Source organism: Anguilla anguilla, chromosome 13 (genome assembly GCF_013347855.1).
Source record: "Anguilla anguilla isolate fAngAng1 chromosome 13, fAngAng1.pri, whole genome shotgun sequence".
NCBI classification, from domain to species: domain Eukaryota; kingdom Metazoa; phylum Chordata; class Actinopteri; order Anguilliformes; family Anguillidae; genus Anguilla; species Anguilla anguilla.
Window position 1 is genome coordinate 12,694,767 of NC_049213.1, and position 16,657 is coordinate 12,711,423.

Here is a 16,657-nt window from a genome sequence, read left to right on the forward strand (position 1 = left end):
TACTGTAATCCATTTCTCTTCCCCTTCCATTTCATGTGGCAAACCTCCAACACCGAACTGTGTCGGAAGATAATAGATTTGATCAGATTTGATTTTATTGCATTAGACTTCCTTATTTGCGCACATCATTCAACCTAGTACGGCTCACAGTACCGTGAGGTTAGGACATTCTTTGGACTATTCTGTGATACTGTTATATAATTAGTGATTGGTGTCTTATTCAGAAATGCTTTCATTTTGATTAAGTTGATTAAGAATGCTTTTTGTGATTAGTATATGAAACTTACTGAATTGTGCTTCCCTGCGGTGGACTGGCAAACCGTCCCGGGTGTATACCTGCATCTCTTACAATGCATGCTGGGACAGGCTCCTGCACCTCCCGCAACCCTGACCAGGGATCAGGTAATTGTAATCAGGTAATCAGGTAAAGATGATGGATGGATGAATTGTGCTTTCTGGCACAGGTGCTAATGGCTGAAGGATATAACCTCTGCATCGCTCTTTCTGGTTATACATGTTCAGTAGACTGTGGCTGTCGCTGTACTGCTGTGTGAAACTATTGGCTTCATTCCATTGGTGTAGAGAGGGCTTAAATCGACTGTTCGCCCAAAAATAAAATTAAGGCACAGTATGTTCCCACTTACCCAGAGTACTGTCTGTACTTGCTGAGATTTCGCAAGTTTTCAAGACACCTGCTGCAGCTCACCCTGATACAGTAGCCCTCAATGGGTCTAATTTTTGTGGCCTCAAAGAGCTAAAAATTTACACTAGGAAAAATTGGTGTCCCTCTCCAAATATAATGCTTCTTCGAGGTATGGAAACGATTGCGTGAAGTGTCAGCTGAAGCATTCCAGTATTCTGGGGCGCAGATTTCCTGGGGTCACCCCACGCCTAAACATTAACGTTGCTGCTTAAAGGTTACCTGTAGTCTTCAGTGAGAGACACGACATTCCCAAAATGGAGGCACTTGGCGCCCTGTAGCACACTGTGTGGTTTGTAGGGTGCAGAAGCTGGCACATGAATGTCCACTGTAGAATGTGACGTCACCCCTTGATAGACAGTAAAGGTGTGATTAGTCTCCTCGCCCGGGGATCTTGGGCTTTAGCTGAGCGGGCTGAACTTGCGTGGTGGCTGCCTGTGGTTCTGAACTTACTGCAGTCACCGGACATCGTTACTGTGCAATGGCTGGAGTGAAAACTAGCTAATTTGATTTATTTTACACAAGCACTTTTAAAAAGACAGGTTTTGCAGGTCTTTTAGCTGCTTGTGCCCCCTAGCAGGTGTCCTACACAGGCCGAGTGTGTGTGCACGTGTGTTTTCCCCCATCTGTTGTAGGGAGAAACAAAGTGCCTGTATTGCTGCGGCACCGAATTTTCTGCTGTGTCATAAGCAGCAATGACTAGCCTGAATACGGCTACAGCCTCAGACTGCACATGGTGCACTTCTGAGGAGAGAACCACACAGTGCCTCATAGCTACAAATGCTACCCTTGCTGATTTGCACCATGTAATCTGTATAGAAATAACTCATCTTAAAGTAACCACAACACATTATTGACCACTTCATGCTTTTAACAATTTATATTTACATTATATCGCTTTGGAAAGGGTTTACCGTTGGCTGTAAAGAATTCCACCCTGGGTAAACACGACATATATACCAACAGACTGGGGGGGTTAAACTGCTTCTTGTTCTCTGTGGTGTCCTGTATCCATCAGCATGTGCTGATCTTTCTTGGAGGGGATTGTTTGGTAGCACCTTTGGCTGCCTTTGAATGCACTGCGCTTTGTTCAGACACAAAGCTAGACTGGCTGTGTAAGTTTTTCATTCTGTGGTTGCTGGCCTGAAAGTATGTGACATCAAATTGGTCTGTCTTTGTGTGTTTCTGATTAATTTTGGCTGTCTTTAGGGGGAATTGGATGAGGCCAGTCATGTGATCACTACTGGGCAGTACTCTCATGGCGCATGGCCCTGTGAACTTGGGACAGCTTACATAACATGTGTTTACTTTGTAACAGACACACACCATGGTGGACACAACAGACCCTGGTTTCATATGGTTACTGTTGCTAACCTTTTGTGTTCCCATAAAAACGCTACACCAAGTCATTTCAAACATCAATATGAGACTTTTTCATGAAATATATACTTAAGTTATTTCAAACTTTTAACTTTTGTTCTACAATTAAAATGGTTATTGTAGGGTTATTTGTAGCTGAGAGTTCAACCATATTTTTTGCTTCTGTGCTCAGTTTACAAAGTTTTTAATAATACAAAACTTCCGTGAATATTCGCATTTTTGTTGTCTGCAGTGCAGAATGGTTATACAGAACATGTTTAAAAAAAAAAAAAAAAAGAATTAGGCTATAGATCTAGAATAATACTAATACATTTGAAATGGTTCTAGAACTAAAGATTCTTTCTCTTGAAAGGCCTCCATTTGTTCTGGTGGTTTCTAATTTACAAATTAAAAAAACAAAAAATTATATATATATGTGTGTGTGTGTGTGTATGTATATAATTTTATTTTATTTTATTTTTTCCGGAGGACACAGCTTTACCTAGTCTACTTGCTATATCTTTTTTTTCGAGCTATTTATCAAATGACGTCATATTCGCAATTATTTCTTGAGACATAATAGGCTAAAATAAACCAACGTAAAGCCTAAATCCTGTCTAAACAAGTAAGTGGAACAATGGTGACAAAGCAATCCGAATTGAAAGAGTTTGAGAAGGGAGATTGTTCACGAAAAGGTATCGCCTACGGCAGTCGTTTTGCGGCTTCCCTGAACCCCACCGCCTCTTTAACATCCCAGTCCGCTCATGACTGGTCAAGAGCTGAGATAGGCTACTTCTCTCCAACGCAAGCAACAGCATCCGTGAAGGTCGTCTGCCATAAGAAGTCGTGAGACAAGTACTGCATAACTGCGCCGCGTCTGCACACTGCTGGGCGTGTTTCCATAAAGCTATTCCGACGGCGCTGGATACGTAACTCCGGGCTTTTAGAGTCCTTTTTTGGAAGGAAGGAAACTGTAGGCGTATGAAAATAGGGTACCATAGAACTTTTTCGTGACAAATAGTAAAAAACAATCATTGCTGTATCGGTCTGCCTATGCCACACAACTTTGGCACCGTGCTTCACTGAGCTGCGACGCATTGTTCGGTCGATTAAAAAAACCGTAGTCGGTTTTCATCTTTGTCAATGCTGTTAGAAGTAGAAAGCAAATCAAACAAAGGAAAACAAAGTTTCAACTGCGCGTAGGTTCTTCTTGAGTGAAACTTTATGTATAAAGGAAGGACAGAGAAGTGAAAATCATGGAGAAGAAACCCGTTACGATGCCGAGTGGGGATGCAGCGCCATGCGGACGCAAAGTCTCGAAGCCTGCGGACTCGGCCCAGTCTAGGGCAGACGCACCAGATTCCGGGGATATGCAGCCTTCCAAACCTCCAGGAATAAACGCGGTGTCTATCCTCTGGACATTCGGGAAGTGTCTCGGTGCATTACTGCCCGTGTATCTAGCAGGGTACTACAGGATTAGTACTAGTTTGTTTATGTGCGGACTCATGGTCTATTCGGGATGGAAACACACACGAGATGCCAAGCTGGCACGCCTGAAGTCCGCTATGCAGTTACAGGACAACGAGCAAGAATTCACCTCTTCCAAAATGCTCAAGAGTAAACGGGATTTACCTGCATGGGTAAGGGATTGTAAAATTTTATATGCGATATGTTTTGAGTGGTAAGTTTTCTGTTTCATCTCAGTGTTCACGTACAAACTTGCTCCCAAGTTCAATAGTTAAATTGCTGCATGATATATATCGTATCATTTATGAAATCGCATTAGGCATAGGCTACCCTCAGACACGCCCAACGTAGCTAAATATAGTGTTGAATTCCGTTATCGGTTTGCCTGTCAGACTCCAATATTGCATGCCTTCGATTTTACTTCCTCGTTCTGTGGCAAAGCAGGATCTTGCGCTTTTGTGTTTATGGTATATAGGATTCTAACTCATACCAAGCACCCACCCATCCCCGCCCCCCGTGTCTAAAGACATCTAACAAAACACAAGTTCTATAAAACAGAAATCTAGGTATTTAATCCTCTAAAGAGTGGGGTTTTCTTCTGGAATAGTTCTAAGTTAGTGTTCTAGAACTCCATTGCTTTCAGTTACCACTAGTGATTGTTAAATCAGCATTAGAATGCGCAGTTAAGAGCAATCTAATCATATATTTCTCCCTTCTTAAAGGGTTAAGGGAAGAACCACATATGGGACAGACTTATTTCACAGTTAAACTGAAAAATCCTGGACTGTACCTAATGTAACATTTAGTCTTTCTCTAAAGAGATGGGTAATCATGAGACAATTAATAATAACATGGAATGCGATAGACGGAAGCATGTGGATAGCCTATATCTGGATGAACTCAGTTGCGCCATTTGTTTGCTCACATCTGACTCCACCCCCTTGATCCTGTGACAGTGCTGCATCTTCTGCGGTCTGCAGTATTGATCAAACCATGGAATCTTCCTGCAACTGAACACGTTGCGCTCTGTCAATATAACCTGGCTCAGAGTGCTCACAGGCACAATTTTTGGCCTCTCACACTAGGAGAAAGAAGCTGGATCAATCTGGCACCATTTGTTTCACAGTCCAACTAGAGCCATTCATATATTCACACGTTTGTGTAACACTTGTGCTTCAAGTTCTTTTTTCACCATTGAGCAAGAACTGGCTGCCTCCGCAGTACTGTTTTCCCGTGTTTTTTTCCCTGACAAGTCAAGTGACAACCAGCCATGAAAACCTGGCACTCAGAAGCTGAGGGGTGGGGTTAGCCGTTGGGTCGGTCAATGCCAGTACAGTCAGGAGGCAGGGGCTCATTACTCTGAACTGTGAGCTGGCTGCTAAGCTATGAAAAGATAGCACACTCATTCAAGATTAGTCTTCTCCCTCGTTATATAGGGGCGAGTGATAGCTGCAGCTGTCTACAATAGACAAAAATGTTTTGTGCAGAAAATGACATGGCACTCTTGCTAACCGCAATAATTAATAATCATAGCATGAGAGTAGCAATTTTTTAATGTTAGCTAGCTTTTTTTGCAAAATAATTACATGTCCATGCCACATGTTGCAGCCATGGTTGTGCAGTGGAAAAGCTGGAAAAGCTTGTTAGCCAGGCCTGGCTAAGATCTGGCTGGGCACAGGCTACCATATTTGAGAGGCCTTTCAGGTAAAGGCCAGTGGGAATAAGACTGACGCAGTTTATTGGCCTCTTGGCTCAGGATTCACAGTCCAAGTGTGAGTGCGCATACATGTTAAATCATGTTCACACAGCATTAGGACGTGAGTTGTGAAGCCAGGCATACATTAACACCTGCATGCTATCTTATATGTTGGACCTGTAATCAGCCACCAAGAAGGGCATGACCAATTCAGGGTCTGGGGCAGGGTTTTCAACCATGCTTTTGCAACTATTCTTATTCGGCTCAATCAATACAAATGATTACATTTATGATATGACAACAACGTGTAAGCTTTGTGGTATTAATACCGCACAGTCTGCACTGGCTTGTGCAAGTTTTATCAGTTCAAACAGGATAAAATGTCTGAAGAATTCCTCACTGACTTTACAAGTGATGTTAGCAGGAACATTATAACAACGCAGATATGTTTTATGTATGAATACACAGGTATTTAAACGATCAGACTTTTTATAACCAGTCATGCGTTTTGAGCTGAATGGAGGCAAAGCAGCATAAAAGCAGCTGGTGAAATCTTGTTTTGTCTCCAGCCGTATCGTACCCAGAATTCCTTTCCCACGACTTCCACCATGCAAAATCACGGCGAATGCAAAGTTGAGAAAAAAAACATTTTGTTGCAAACGGGATTATCTTAAAGCTGGTATTCGCCCTGCTGTGGGCGGTCGTATGGTTCAGCAATACCAGAGATACCACGCAGCTGAGTGTGCCTTGGTCCAGGGGATCTCTCTCTCTCTCTCTCTCTCTCTCTCTCTCTCTCTCTCTCTCTGTCTGTCTCTCTCTCTCTCTCTCACTCTCTCTCTCTCTCTCTCTCTCACTCTCTCTCTCTCTCTCTGTCTCTGTCTCTCTCTCTCTCTGTGTCTCTCTATCTCTCTCTCTCCATTCTTTCTGCAGTCCAGTCTTGACTATATTAGGCAATTCTTGATACTGGCTCTCCTGGGTCTGTGATAGCTAATTGAGAAGGGTGGGGAGGGGATGTTGTGGTATATGTGTGATAGAGCATTTTCAGAATGAAAGGTGTGGTGAAAGAGTGCCATTAAGATCACCAACAAGATGAAGACAGAGGGGATAAACAAAAAATCAGTGAGAGGGAGAGAGAGAGAGAACAGTGTTGGACCGTTTGAGAGAGCCTGAGGGAGAGAGGGGCGGAGCCTTCTGTCTCGGGAGCAGAGGAAGCCTCCGCTCTCTTCTGCACTCGGCCCACAGACTGTAGACTCAGCCCCTCCTTTGGGTTTGCTTTCCCACTTCCTGTTTCGGGCCATGCTGCTGTGCTGGGTGACACCTGCACAGTTAATCACGTCTCTGCTGGCTCTCCCTCAGGCCTGTACTGTCCCAGAGCCTAGCCTATCACAGCGCAGTGTAGCACTCTCCTGCAAATAACGGACGCACTGGAAAAGATCAATAAGCCAATGTGCTACATACAGATAAGAAAGGGAGGTTTTCTCGATACAGTGAGAGGGGAAGGCCTTACTTTGCTTCTTTGCAGACTTGAAAGGAATTGAATCGTTTTAACCAACTTTTTGTTTTTATTTTTACTTAACTGTACTTGAAACATGCTTCTGAGCTCTGTCGGATGCATATCGCCTTGCGCCTTCACACATAATCTCTTATAGCTTCTCCCAAAATGGGCGACGCTCGCACATTCTCTCGGTTTATGTAATCTATTACTGGGACCTTACCACCGCGTGCTATTTATTCCTTAACCCTGTGTAGCTGTAAAGAGGAGAGAGGAATTTCCGCTGGCGTGCCTCTCTGGCTTGGTCTGGTGAAATAAAACCAAAAAAAAAAAAACAGCCCATTGTGTTCATTTCGTACGTATATTACGAGTGGCGAAATGCGTGTTATTTAAGGCATGCGTGTAAAATGGAGCCGCTCTGCCCGCTGTGTATTTCTGGCACGGTGAGCGGTCTCAGTTGTTAAGCGTCTGACTGTATGTCTGTCGTCGTGACTCGGCCCATTGTTCGCCTTCAGTCTGTCGGCCCGGCGGTGCCCCAGCTGGCCTCTGCCGACGGGCCGGCCTTGTGTGTGTGTGCGTGCGTGACCGTGAGGCTGCTCGTCTGACTCGTGTTCTTTTTTTCCGCAGGTCAATTTCCCCGACGTGGAGAAGGTCGAATGGCTGAACAAGGTACTGTGTTCGCCTCCTTTTTAGGGCTACCCTCTTTCAACACTGGTCAGTCTGGAAAAATGGGGAGAGGGAAGGGGGGGGGGGGGCGTTGGGGGGATTGATGGATTACATTGAGGTTCAAATGGGGGGATTTGAGGTGCTCAGGTGGGATTCAGTTGAGGTCTTTGTGTTTTTAAAAGGAACAAATAAAGCACATGCTACATCAGGCTGAATTCTGCAGGACTGGGCTATGTCTGAGAAAATTAGACAGAGGTAAATTCTGCGGTTGTATCAGGTGGAAGTATATGTGTTAAACAGAGCTGTCAATAGACAGAGTGGCTTGCCAGGTCATGTAGTAGAAGCAGAGACTCCTTGGGGTGTTTATTACAGTACATTAAGAATTAAGCAGGTGTTCAAGACCCGGCTTGTTATGAAATATGTACTAAATCAGTAAGCCTAACAGGGTGAACATCTACCAGAAAAGCAGCCTGGTTGTGAACGTAGCACAGCCCTGCTGCCTGCTCCCACAGTTGTGTCCTGCAGTAACAACACTTTGCCACTAGGAGGTGGAAAGAGGTCTATTCACAGTGGCAATCGATCTCCAATCAAACTGTCAAAAGCTTTAAATATGCACTGGGGTGTATGCATTCTACTGTCTGGTATGTAGTGTTGTTAACATGCATTTTTTATAACAGCCCTTTTGTGTGGCCAGATTTTTGCCTTTGGCACACATGAAACCTTAAAACTAGTTAATAAGGCTGACTTTGTGTGGAGGAAAAATATGTGCACACATACACACACACACACACACACACACACACACAGTCCTCACAGCGCTATGATTTCTGGTAGCCAGTGAGTGGCAGGGTAGAGAGGCTGCAGGGGGAATGGATCTGGGAGGGAGTGGGCACATTAAACAGAACCCCTTCATCTGTCGCCACGGATGCTGTCTCAGGACTATATCCAGCCACTGTGGGAGAAGAGGGAGAGGGGAGAGGTGAGGGGAGGGGCTTACTGTTCTTGGCACTCCTCCAGCCTGCAGTCGCTGTGAGTCATGGTTGTCAAGGAGACCCCTCACACAATCAGTCAACGACAGTGATTCCCCACAGACGGAGGCAATGTAACACAATATATAAATATTGTCTTGGTAATTTTTTATGTTGTCTTTGTATGTGTAAATATCTTTATATTCTTGATATGCTACCCTGCTTGCATATATGCTACCCTGCTGACCATCAGTGGAAAACAGACCTAGTCATAGTGGAATTTTTGTCCTGAATAAAGGCTAAATTAATAAATTACATTCTTTGAGTTGTTGTTCTATGTTTTAAAAATGACAGTAAAAAAATTTCACCAAAAATATGTTGAGAATGAGCATAGATAATCCTATAGCAGAATGCTGTCGCAATTATGAATTAGCTTCATAGCAGAGACACGTGTTCTCTGTAATTCAATCCCGGACAAAGATGATACTGATGAAAGTTTTCTGCAGGCAGGTCAGCAGGAGCTGTACTTTTTTTTTTTATGTGAGCCCTGCCACCTCAGGCTTCCTGTCACATGACCCGGCTGCCTCTGACTCACCATCCTGACATGCACCATGTAACCATTTGTGGTTTTCAGCAGCTTCACTGATTTGCCGTTATAAAGGGACCCTCCATGAGTAGTATGAGTACTGTTTTTACCAAATATGGAAAGCCTTTACACTTGTGTACCTTTGCTTATGGCAGACCTGTTTTTGGTGCAGTTGCTTTCATGCAAGTTAGCTAACTGGTTGCATAGTACATTTGTTTTAACCATACTGGTCCAGCTGCAAACCTTGCTAAAGGACAAAAACCCGCTATTTCAACTGGGATTTGAACCTGCAACCATTTGGCCTTAAGCTCAGGCACCATTACACTGTTGTTCAATGAACAGAGCTAAAGGACTTCTATTCGTTACCCTATGCCTTTTATAGTTTTAAAGTCATTTAAGACTGAAGTACTTTAAGATTATACAGAAGTTCTTGAAAAGAAACGGATGGGACTCGTGGGTGGCATATGGAATTTGTGACGCTCCCCAGCGGTCCCAGTCAAACCCTGACTGTGACAGTACCGGCGGGCTGAGAGTCCCAGTCTCGGTTTGTGACAGAATTGTCCCGGGAGGGAGGGTTTGGGTCTGTGCTGGCTGAGCCGCCCTTCACTGCAGTAAGTGACGAGCTCAACTGGCTCACCGCATAGCGAAAATAAGCAACAGCTGCATGCAGGCAATAAGGGAGGGGCAGGGGCGGGTCCCTGTGCACACCCTCCTGAACGGATGGAAGACATCGCAGCGGTGGGACGGGCCTGGCTGCATCTAAATTAGGGAAGATAACGGAAGAGGAATATGGCGGAAGAGAGCATTATGGGAAGGTGGAAAGGGGGTGTCTTGGAATTCCCAGTCCTTTAAAGCAGGGGGTTCCAAAGCTAGGGTACCTCAGAAAACCATTTTGCAATGATTCATTCATTTATATTTTGATATTTCATAAAGGAAATATTGTGTACTTTAAGGCTGAATAAGCCTTGTCTCGTTTGTAATATTATAATCGTTGTACTGATTAAATGTTGGTATTGTACTAAATAGCTTAAAGCCTCACGTAGATCATTAATATGTATTGTGTAGTCGTGCTCCTTCCATATGCTAGTCTCCACAGAACCATTGCGTTAAATCAGTTTTCACCCCGCTGCAGAATTAAGCACATAAATAAAAGGCAGGGCGTTGGCTTTTAGAGACGAATCAGACGGGAACAAATCGATATGTTTCCCCCCCAGCTGGACCGTTCTGCCTTTATGGATCGCTTTGCAGGGTGCCTCTGCAGGACTTCCAGGGCTGTAATATGATCTGCTTGAAGCATTTAAAAAAACTAACAAAAAAACGATGGCATTTGGGGCCTGTCGGTAGCGTAGTTATGTCATTAAATTTCTGAAAGATAAGGGGGCCGTATTTGAGTGACATTATTGGAATTGCTCATTTTGTGCCGTGTGAACGGAATATCGTTTGGAATGGTAATTTTGCGGCCCGCAATAAATCTCTTTGCGTCACCGTGGATTGGGTGGTCATGTCAGCGAAAACATTCGCTGCTGTGCTAATTTGTTGCCCAGTAACCAATTTGTCTTTTAACTAGCTCAGGCCACCTCTTACCTGAAACACAGACACCCAGTGCTATTTTCTTGCAAACATATGAGCATAAAATATATGGGGAATATAGACAAACAATTGCACAAGAATGTCTGATGGCTGTTGATAGAGAGAGAGAGACAAGGAGAGGCTGTTTGTACAAGTAAAATTGCTAGATAGATACACAATTGTAAAATGAATATGTATGTATGCCAGAACCTCTAAGATATTAAAGTATAGGGATTGAAGATTGTTTATCAGAACTGAAATGTTTCTATGGTTACTTACCACAAAGAATCTGTATCATTAGAATTAAAAAAATTTTTTTGTTCTTTTATTGTCTTTATTTTGGAAAGCAGTCTGGTCAGCCTTGATGAAAATCTCTGCCACACCCACACATGTAACTCATTCCTCTTAAAAGCCAACCTCTTAAGAGTGTTCTACAGGTACACTGCAGTTGAAATTTTCTAAATTGAGTTGGACAAGCCTTATTATGATGATGACGTGAGTTAGTCTACCACCCGAGTTTCACAACTGCACCTTGACTAGGAAAATAGCCTAACTGAGGTAGGGTTAGACAACTGTCTGATCCTGTATGGAAGGCCACAACCTTTGCTCTGGGGGGTGGGGGAGGTGCACAGTGAAAACCAGTGAAAATCACAGTGATTTACAGTGAAAATCTTTTGGTACAAAGAGAGTAGGCCTGTTTATGCAGCATAATTAATAATTTCCTTGATATTTTGATTCATGTGAATTTTCAACCAGCCTTCCCTTGGGAAGATGTAATTGAGGCCATCTGGCAACATAGAGTGTTCCCATGACATTAGCAGTTTAATTACATATATGAATCCCATGGTGGTTACTTGAAACAGTTATACTGTTTAGCCATACATGCATTAAAAATGCATGGTGCACACAAACACGCACACACACACACACACCCAGGGCTCAGTAATCCAGCTTGACCACTAGCAGTAAAGAGGTACAACTGCCATTTGTTTTTTACTGTTGTGGTAACCAGCCTTCCCCGCCAGGGCGTGTGTCTGCAAACAAACACACAATATAGGGCAGCTGCAGCTGCAGCTTGTTTTGAAAGAGTCGGAGTTGCCTTAATCCCTCTCCCCTATGAATTAGGCCCAGTCATGACACGTGTGGCAGCCATAAACTGGAGTATTATGTGAGGCTGTGTGTGTAAGAGTTAGAGGGCTGGGATCTTAACTCAGAGGTTGCTGGTTTGATTCCCAGGTGCGTTAGTGGTTTTCCTCAAGGATATAATCGGTATTACTTAACCTGAATTTCTTTGGTAATTATCCAGTTGTAAATATAGTTTTAGCCCATGTAGAAAATACAATGTCTGAAACTATAGGCTTTCTAAATCTTACTTGATAACCTCAGAAATTAGGGATGGTGATTTTCAATTATTTCACAGATCGAGGGATGGCATAATGTGCTCGATAACAAATCGATTCCTAGCATGGGAAAGAATCTATTTTTAGAATGCATCTTGGTCAGGCGGTGCCACTGGCTGTATAGAAAATGCATAAACTCATAACAGCGCACATCAGTACCCATGTTTTTCCATAATAATGAAATCTTATTGCTTAGTTTATTGTGTCAATAAAGACCAGTCAGTGTCAGATGTGACACAAAGAATTTTATTTTCAACTGACAAATGTTGCGCGTCTACAATACCAATACACAATGGCTTGGCTTGAATACTCTTTTCTGATTGGCTGGGGCATGTGTAATATTATTTTCAACATAACACTAACAGGATTACCAGGTTGCTATAGTATCGTATGTTTTTCACAAAATGACAGACATTTGTTTGCATTCCTCTCCTGATTAAAATGGTGTTCCTCTGGGCTCCACATTGGGTTCATTTTAGTCTCAACCCCAGATGGTCTCATCTCTACCGAATCTGGGTTTGCCCTCTGGAAACAGTACTTTCTGAAACTGGCATAGGCTTGCCACACCAGGGAAGTGGTGGTAGACATTACTAAGATTCTCTGTGGGTGTTTCTCAGAAACGTAATGTATTTGACATACTTCGCCTCAGCCACTTCCACCTTTTTGCCCAGTGCATCTTTGTGCCCAACATTACTGCTAGGCCAGCTAGCAAAGTTACTGTTGATCTTACTACAAAATTGAGATGAAGATGATATGATTACATTTGAGGAGAGTTCATGCTTATTTGTGCTCTCAAATTGCCAAGAGGAGGACAATTATACCAGCTTATGTAGCTCAAGCAAAAACATTCCTAATCCCTGGACTCCTGCCAGTTTTTCAAATGATCTTTCTGTTAACTTTCCACTGCCAGTCCCTTTGTTTTGACAGCATACTTTATACAGTAGTGCTCCATTTTTTTACACTTTTAATTTAAATGTGCTGTTTGGGGTATACTGAACGGTATATCCAGCTGATGAACTTGTTCTTAGTGCTGTGATACTGATTCTGCCAGTGGCAACTAATGTGGGCTGAAGGTTCTTATTTTTCCATGAAAACTTGAAGGAGAACTTCCTGTTTTTCCCTGTGATGGCTGGCGAGACTGAGTTCTCTCCCGCTGACCGGCCTGTGCTCTGGCCTCTGTCTGCAGGTGCTGCAGCAGGCCTGGCCGTTCGTGGGGCAGTACTTCGAGAAGCTGCTCGCCGAGTCCATCGCCCCCTCCATCCGGGCCTCCAGCGTCCATCTGCAGACCCTCAACTTCACCAAAGTTGACCTTGGGAGCAAGGTAACCTGTGCTGTAAATGTGGGCCGGGGGATGGTGGTGGAGCACAATTGGGGTGGGGTGGCATTGTTGGGGGGCGGGGTGGGGGGCTGGGGTGGTGAAACCATGGATAGCGATCAAGTTAAGTGACATAGTCACTGTGCTTCTTTTTCAGACTAATTATTGCTGTCTTCTAAAATTGTATATTGGATTACTTATCTATAATTGTATTTGTATCTATGTTGTTATGTGTGTGCTGGGATTTGGGTATCTGCTGTAATAATAATAATAATAATAATAATAATAATAATAATAATAATAATTACAGTGAATTACAGCGTATCATGTGTACACATTGTGTGTGTTGTGTGTTCCCAGGCCATGAAGGTGGTGGGAGTGAAGGCTCACACAGAGAATGACAGGGGCCAGGTGCTACTGGACCTGTACATTAGGTAGCGCTTCCCCACACCCTCTCCTTTTCGCCCCGTCCCTCTCTTTCACCGCACGCCCGTCTCTCGAACCCTCAGCGCAGAGAAGGAAGGCAGACTGACGCTCTGACATCTCTCTCTCTCTCTCTCTCTCTCTCTCTCTCTCTCTCTGCAGCTACGTCGGGGACGTCGAGATCAACGTGGAGGTGAAGAGGTACTTCTGCAACGCGGGCATAAAGGGGATGCAGGTAGGACTGATGGAGAAGGCAAAAAAAAGAGTAATTTGTGGTTAACGATCGGTGTTTAATCTCTTTCTTTTTCTCCTTCTTTCTCTGTTCCCCTTCTCTTTCCCACGGACCCTCCCCCCCCCCCCCCTCTCCAGCTTCACGGGATGCTGCGGGTGATCTTGGAGCCTCTGATCGGAGACGTTCCCATAGTGGGCGCCGTCACCATGTTCTTCATCCGCAGGCCTGTGAGTACTCCCTAATTTAATAACGCGATGACCACATTAAAGCACCGGCTCCCCGGCTGCCTGGCTTGTTTTACTGAGGGATCCTTCCAGCCTGTTCCATCAGAAATGTCCTCTGCCTCTCTGCAGCAACTGGACATCAACTGGACCGGACTGACTAACCTGCTGGACATTCCCGGACTGAAGTGAGTCCTGCAGGTTCTCTGTCGGCAGTTTGGCCTTGAGTGACATGCAGAACGTTATGATTTTATTTTTATTATGCCTTTTTAGAAAAATATTTTATCTCCCATAAAGAGAGGGTGGATCTTTTGGGCTTCCCTCCCTGCAGTTTGTTAAAATGTGGGAAAGAGATTTTATGCGCTATGGAGGGAATTGCTTACTCTTCCGTGTCCTGGATCCATAACTAATGTGAGCTGGCTGGCCACAGTGTTGACTGCACTGAAATACTTGACAAGCTAACGAGCTTTCCGATGAAGAGTTAATGAAAGATCTTATTTGTGGTTTAATGTGTAGTTCAAGTGTTAGCTTCTGCCTTCCTTTCATTTCCAGTGTAAAGTCAGACACTCTGATAATGGACGCCATTGCCTCCTTCCTGGTGCTGCCCAACCGACTCACCGTCCCCCTGGTGCCCGACCTGCACGTTGCGCAGCTGCGCTCCCCCCTCCCGAGGGTAACGCGCTCGAGTCGTACCGACCGTCGCCCCCAACAGTCACACTGACTGAATCCTGGAAGTTGCCAAAAGTCCTGATATACTGTACATTCTCACACTTTCAAAAGCCCTGTTGTGTTTGTAGGCCCATTTCATGGCTCCAGCTAGGTCCGTGTTCAGTTTGAGAGTAAGCAGAGAAGGATGCGTCCTTGCTGAACACCTGCTGGCTGCCGCTGCAGGACTGACATGAGCACAGAGAGCAGGTCCTGCTCCCTCCCTGTGTGTGACTCTGCGGTTTGAGCTCCGCCTCTTCCCGTCCCAGGGCGTGGTGCGCGTCCACCTCCTGGAGGCCGAGGGTCTGGCCGCGAAGGACAACCTCATGAAGGGGGCGTTCTCCGGCATGTCGGACCCCTACGCCGTGGTGCGGGTGGGGACCCAGACCTTCACCTCCCGCCACGTGGACAACGAACTCAACCCAAAATGGAGGGAGATGTACGAGGTGAGGGCGGTCCCGAGCCGTTCTAACGGGCTCCCGGAACAACCCGCTCTGAGAAGCCGTGCCGTAGAGGCTTCAGCATTCAATCCTGTTAGCCTTAGCTGTTCTGAGATGATTCTGAGGTAGATTTCCTGTCGCTATTCATATACAAATGAGAGAGAGAGAGATAGAGATAGAGATACAGAGCTGAGTTTTAAAAAAACCTGTACTGCACAACACATACAGTCATTCACAACAACAAAAAGCAACAAAAGTAAAGTAAAGAAACCACCAAATCAAAATGAACAGCAATAGCAAGGCACACAAAACAGATGAAAAAAGGAAAAACTAGATGGAGAGAGAGAGAGAGAGAGAGAAAGCGAGAGAGATGAGACTGTAAAATGGTCAGAAGAAAGAAATGGTGAGAACATAGACGCAATGTAGCAGAAGTCAAACAAAACCAGGAGTAAAACACACATACACACTTGTTCTTTTCCACAAGATAACATGGCTGGGGTTTTTCACAGCATCACTAAAAGCAAAACATTCGAATGTAACAGGCAACTTGCTAAGAAGTCGGCTCTGCAGTTCGCCAGAGCTTCTGTGTCCCCCCTTGTGAGGCCCCATTGTTTCTGTGCAAGCATGCAAACCAGTACAAGCAGCTGACGTCATGTCTGCTTTTATGTAAAGCACACTTATGTAGCCTGACCTGCAATGTAATGCATTTATAATCTCATTTGTCATTACAATGCAAGTCTACATTCAGAATGCATTCAAAGTGGGCAGTTTGTCATTTTCAGTGCATTGAGTCTAATTCCATTTTGCCGTTTAGCATGACATTTTTGTCAACATGACATTCTCCTCAACTGTCTTGTTTCAAGGCCTGATTGTCCTTTGGAACAGAATCCAATGAACTATTGAATATAATCATATGTCATCAACGTATAGATTATACGTTTCATATATAAGTGATATATGTAATTGGCATAATCCACATTGTATTTCAGCACATGAAACATATTTCAGTGTCAGAGTCTTCAAACTCATTCCACTGTCTGTCTTTGCCTGTGTGTTGGTTTCCTGTTTGGTTTGTCTCTCGTGTGTGTGCCTGTTGTTTGTTTGTGTGCCTGTTTTTGATGACTGCCTGTGTCCTGGTTGTCTGTTTGTGTCTGTACCTGTGTGTCTGTATATGTGTGTGTGCCTGCGGGTGGCGGTTGCTGGTGTGTTCGTCCATTTGTGTCGGTTGCCTGCGTGTGTCTGTGGCCGAGTGCGATTATCACCCGTGCTGCTGTCCCTGTATGTGTGGGTTACGTGTGTGTCTGTGCCTGTGTGTCGGTTGCCTGCGTGTATCTGTGGCTGAGTGTGATTATTGCCTGTACTCCTGTCCCTGTATGTGCGGGTTTGTGTGTGTGTCTGTGCCTGTGTGTGTTGGTTGC

General features: G+C 44.5%; 1 protein-coding gene across 11 annotated transcripts in view; it reads left to right on the forward strand.

Annotated features, from left to right (window-relative positions):
• Positions 1–2,724: 2,724 nt before the first annotated feature.
• Positions 2,725–16,657, forward strand: part of LOC118210888 — a 51,344-nt gene continuing 37,411 nt past the window's right edge. For 5 of the 11 annotated variants that reach the window (XM_035387384.1, XM_035387383.1, XM_035387387.1 and 2 more), the window contains exons 1-9: positions 2,726–3,699; positions 7,342–7,383; positions 13,090–13,224; positions 13,579–13,652; positions 13,804–13,876; positions 14,011–14,100; positions 14,227–14,282; positions 14,647–14,767; positions 15,069–15,245. In XM_035387384.1, the coding sequence (XP_035243275.1) occupies positions 3,316–3,699; positions 7,342–7,383; positions 13,090–13,224; positions 13,579–13,652; positions 13,804–13,876; positions 14,011–14,100; positions 14,227–14,282; positions 14,647–14,767; positions 15,069–15,245 (1,152 nt within the window). In that variant the 5' untranslated portion in view covers positions 2,726–3,315. Of the gene's footprint in view, positions 3,700–7,341; positions 7,384–13,089; positions 13,225–13,578; positions 13,653–13,803; positions 13,877–14,010; positions 14,101–14,226; positions 14,283–14,646; positions 14,768–15,068; positions 15,246–16,657 lie in introns of all 11 variants that reach the window. The other 6 variants (XM_035387377.1, XM_035387380.1, XM_035387378.1 and 3 more) reach the window with 2 other exon arrangements.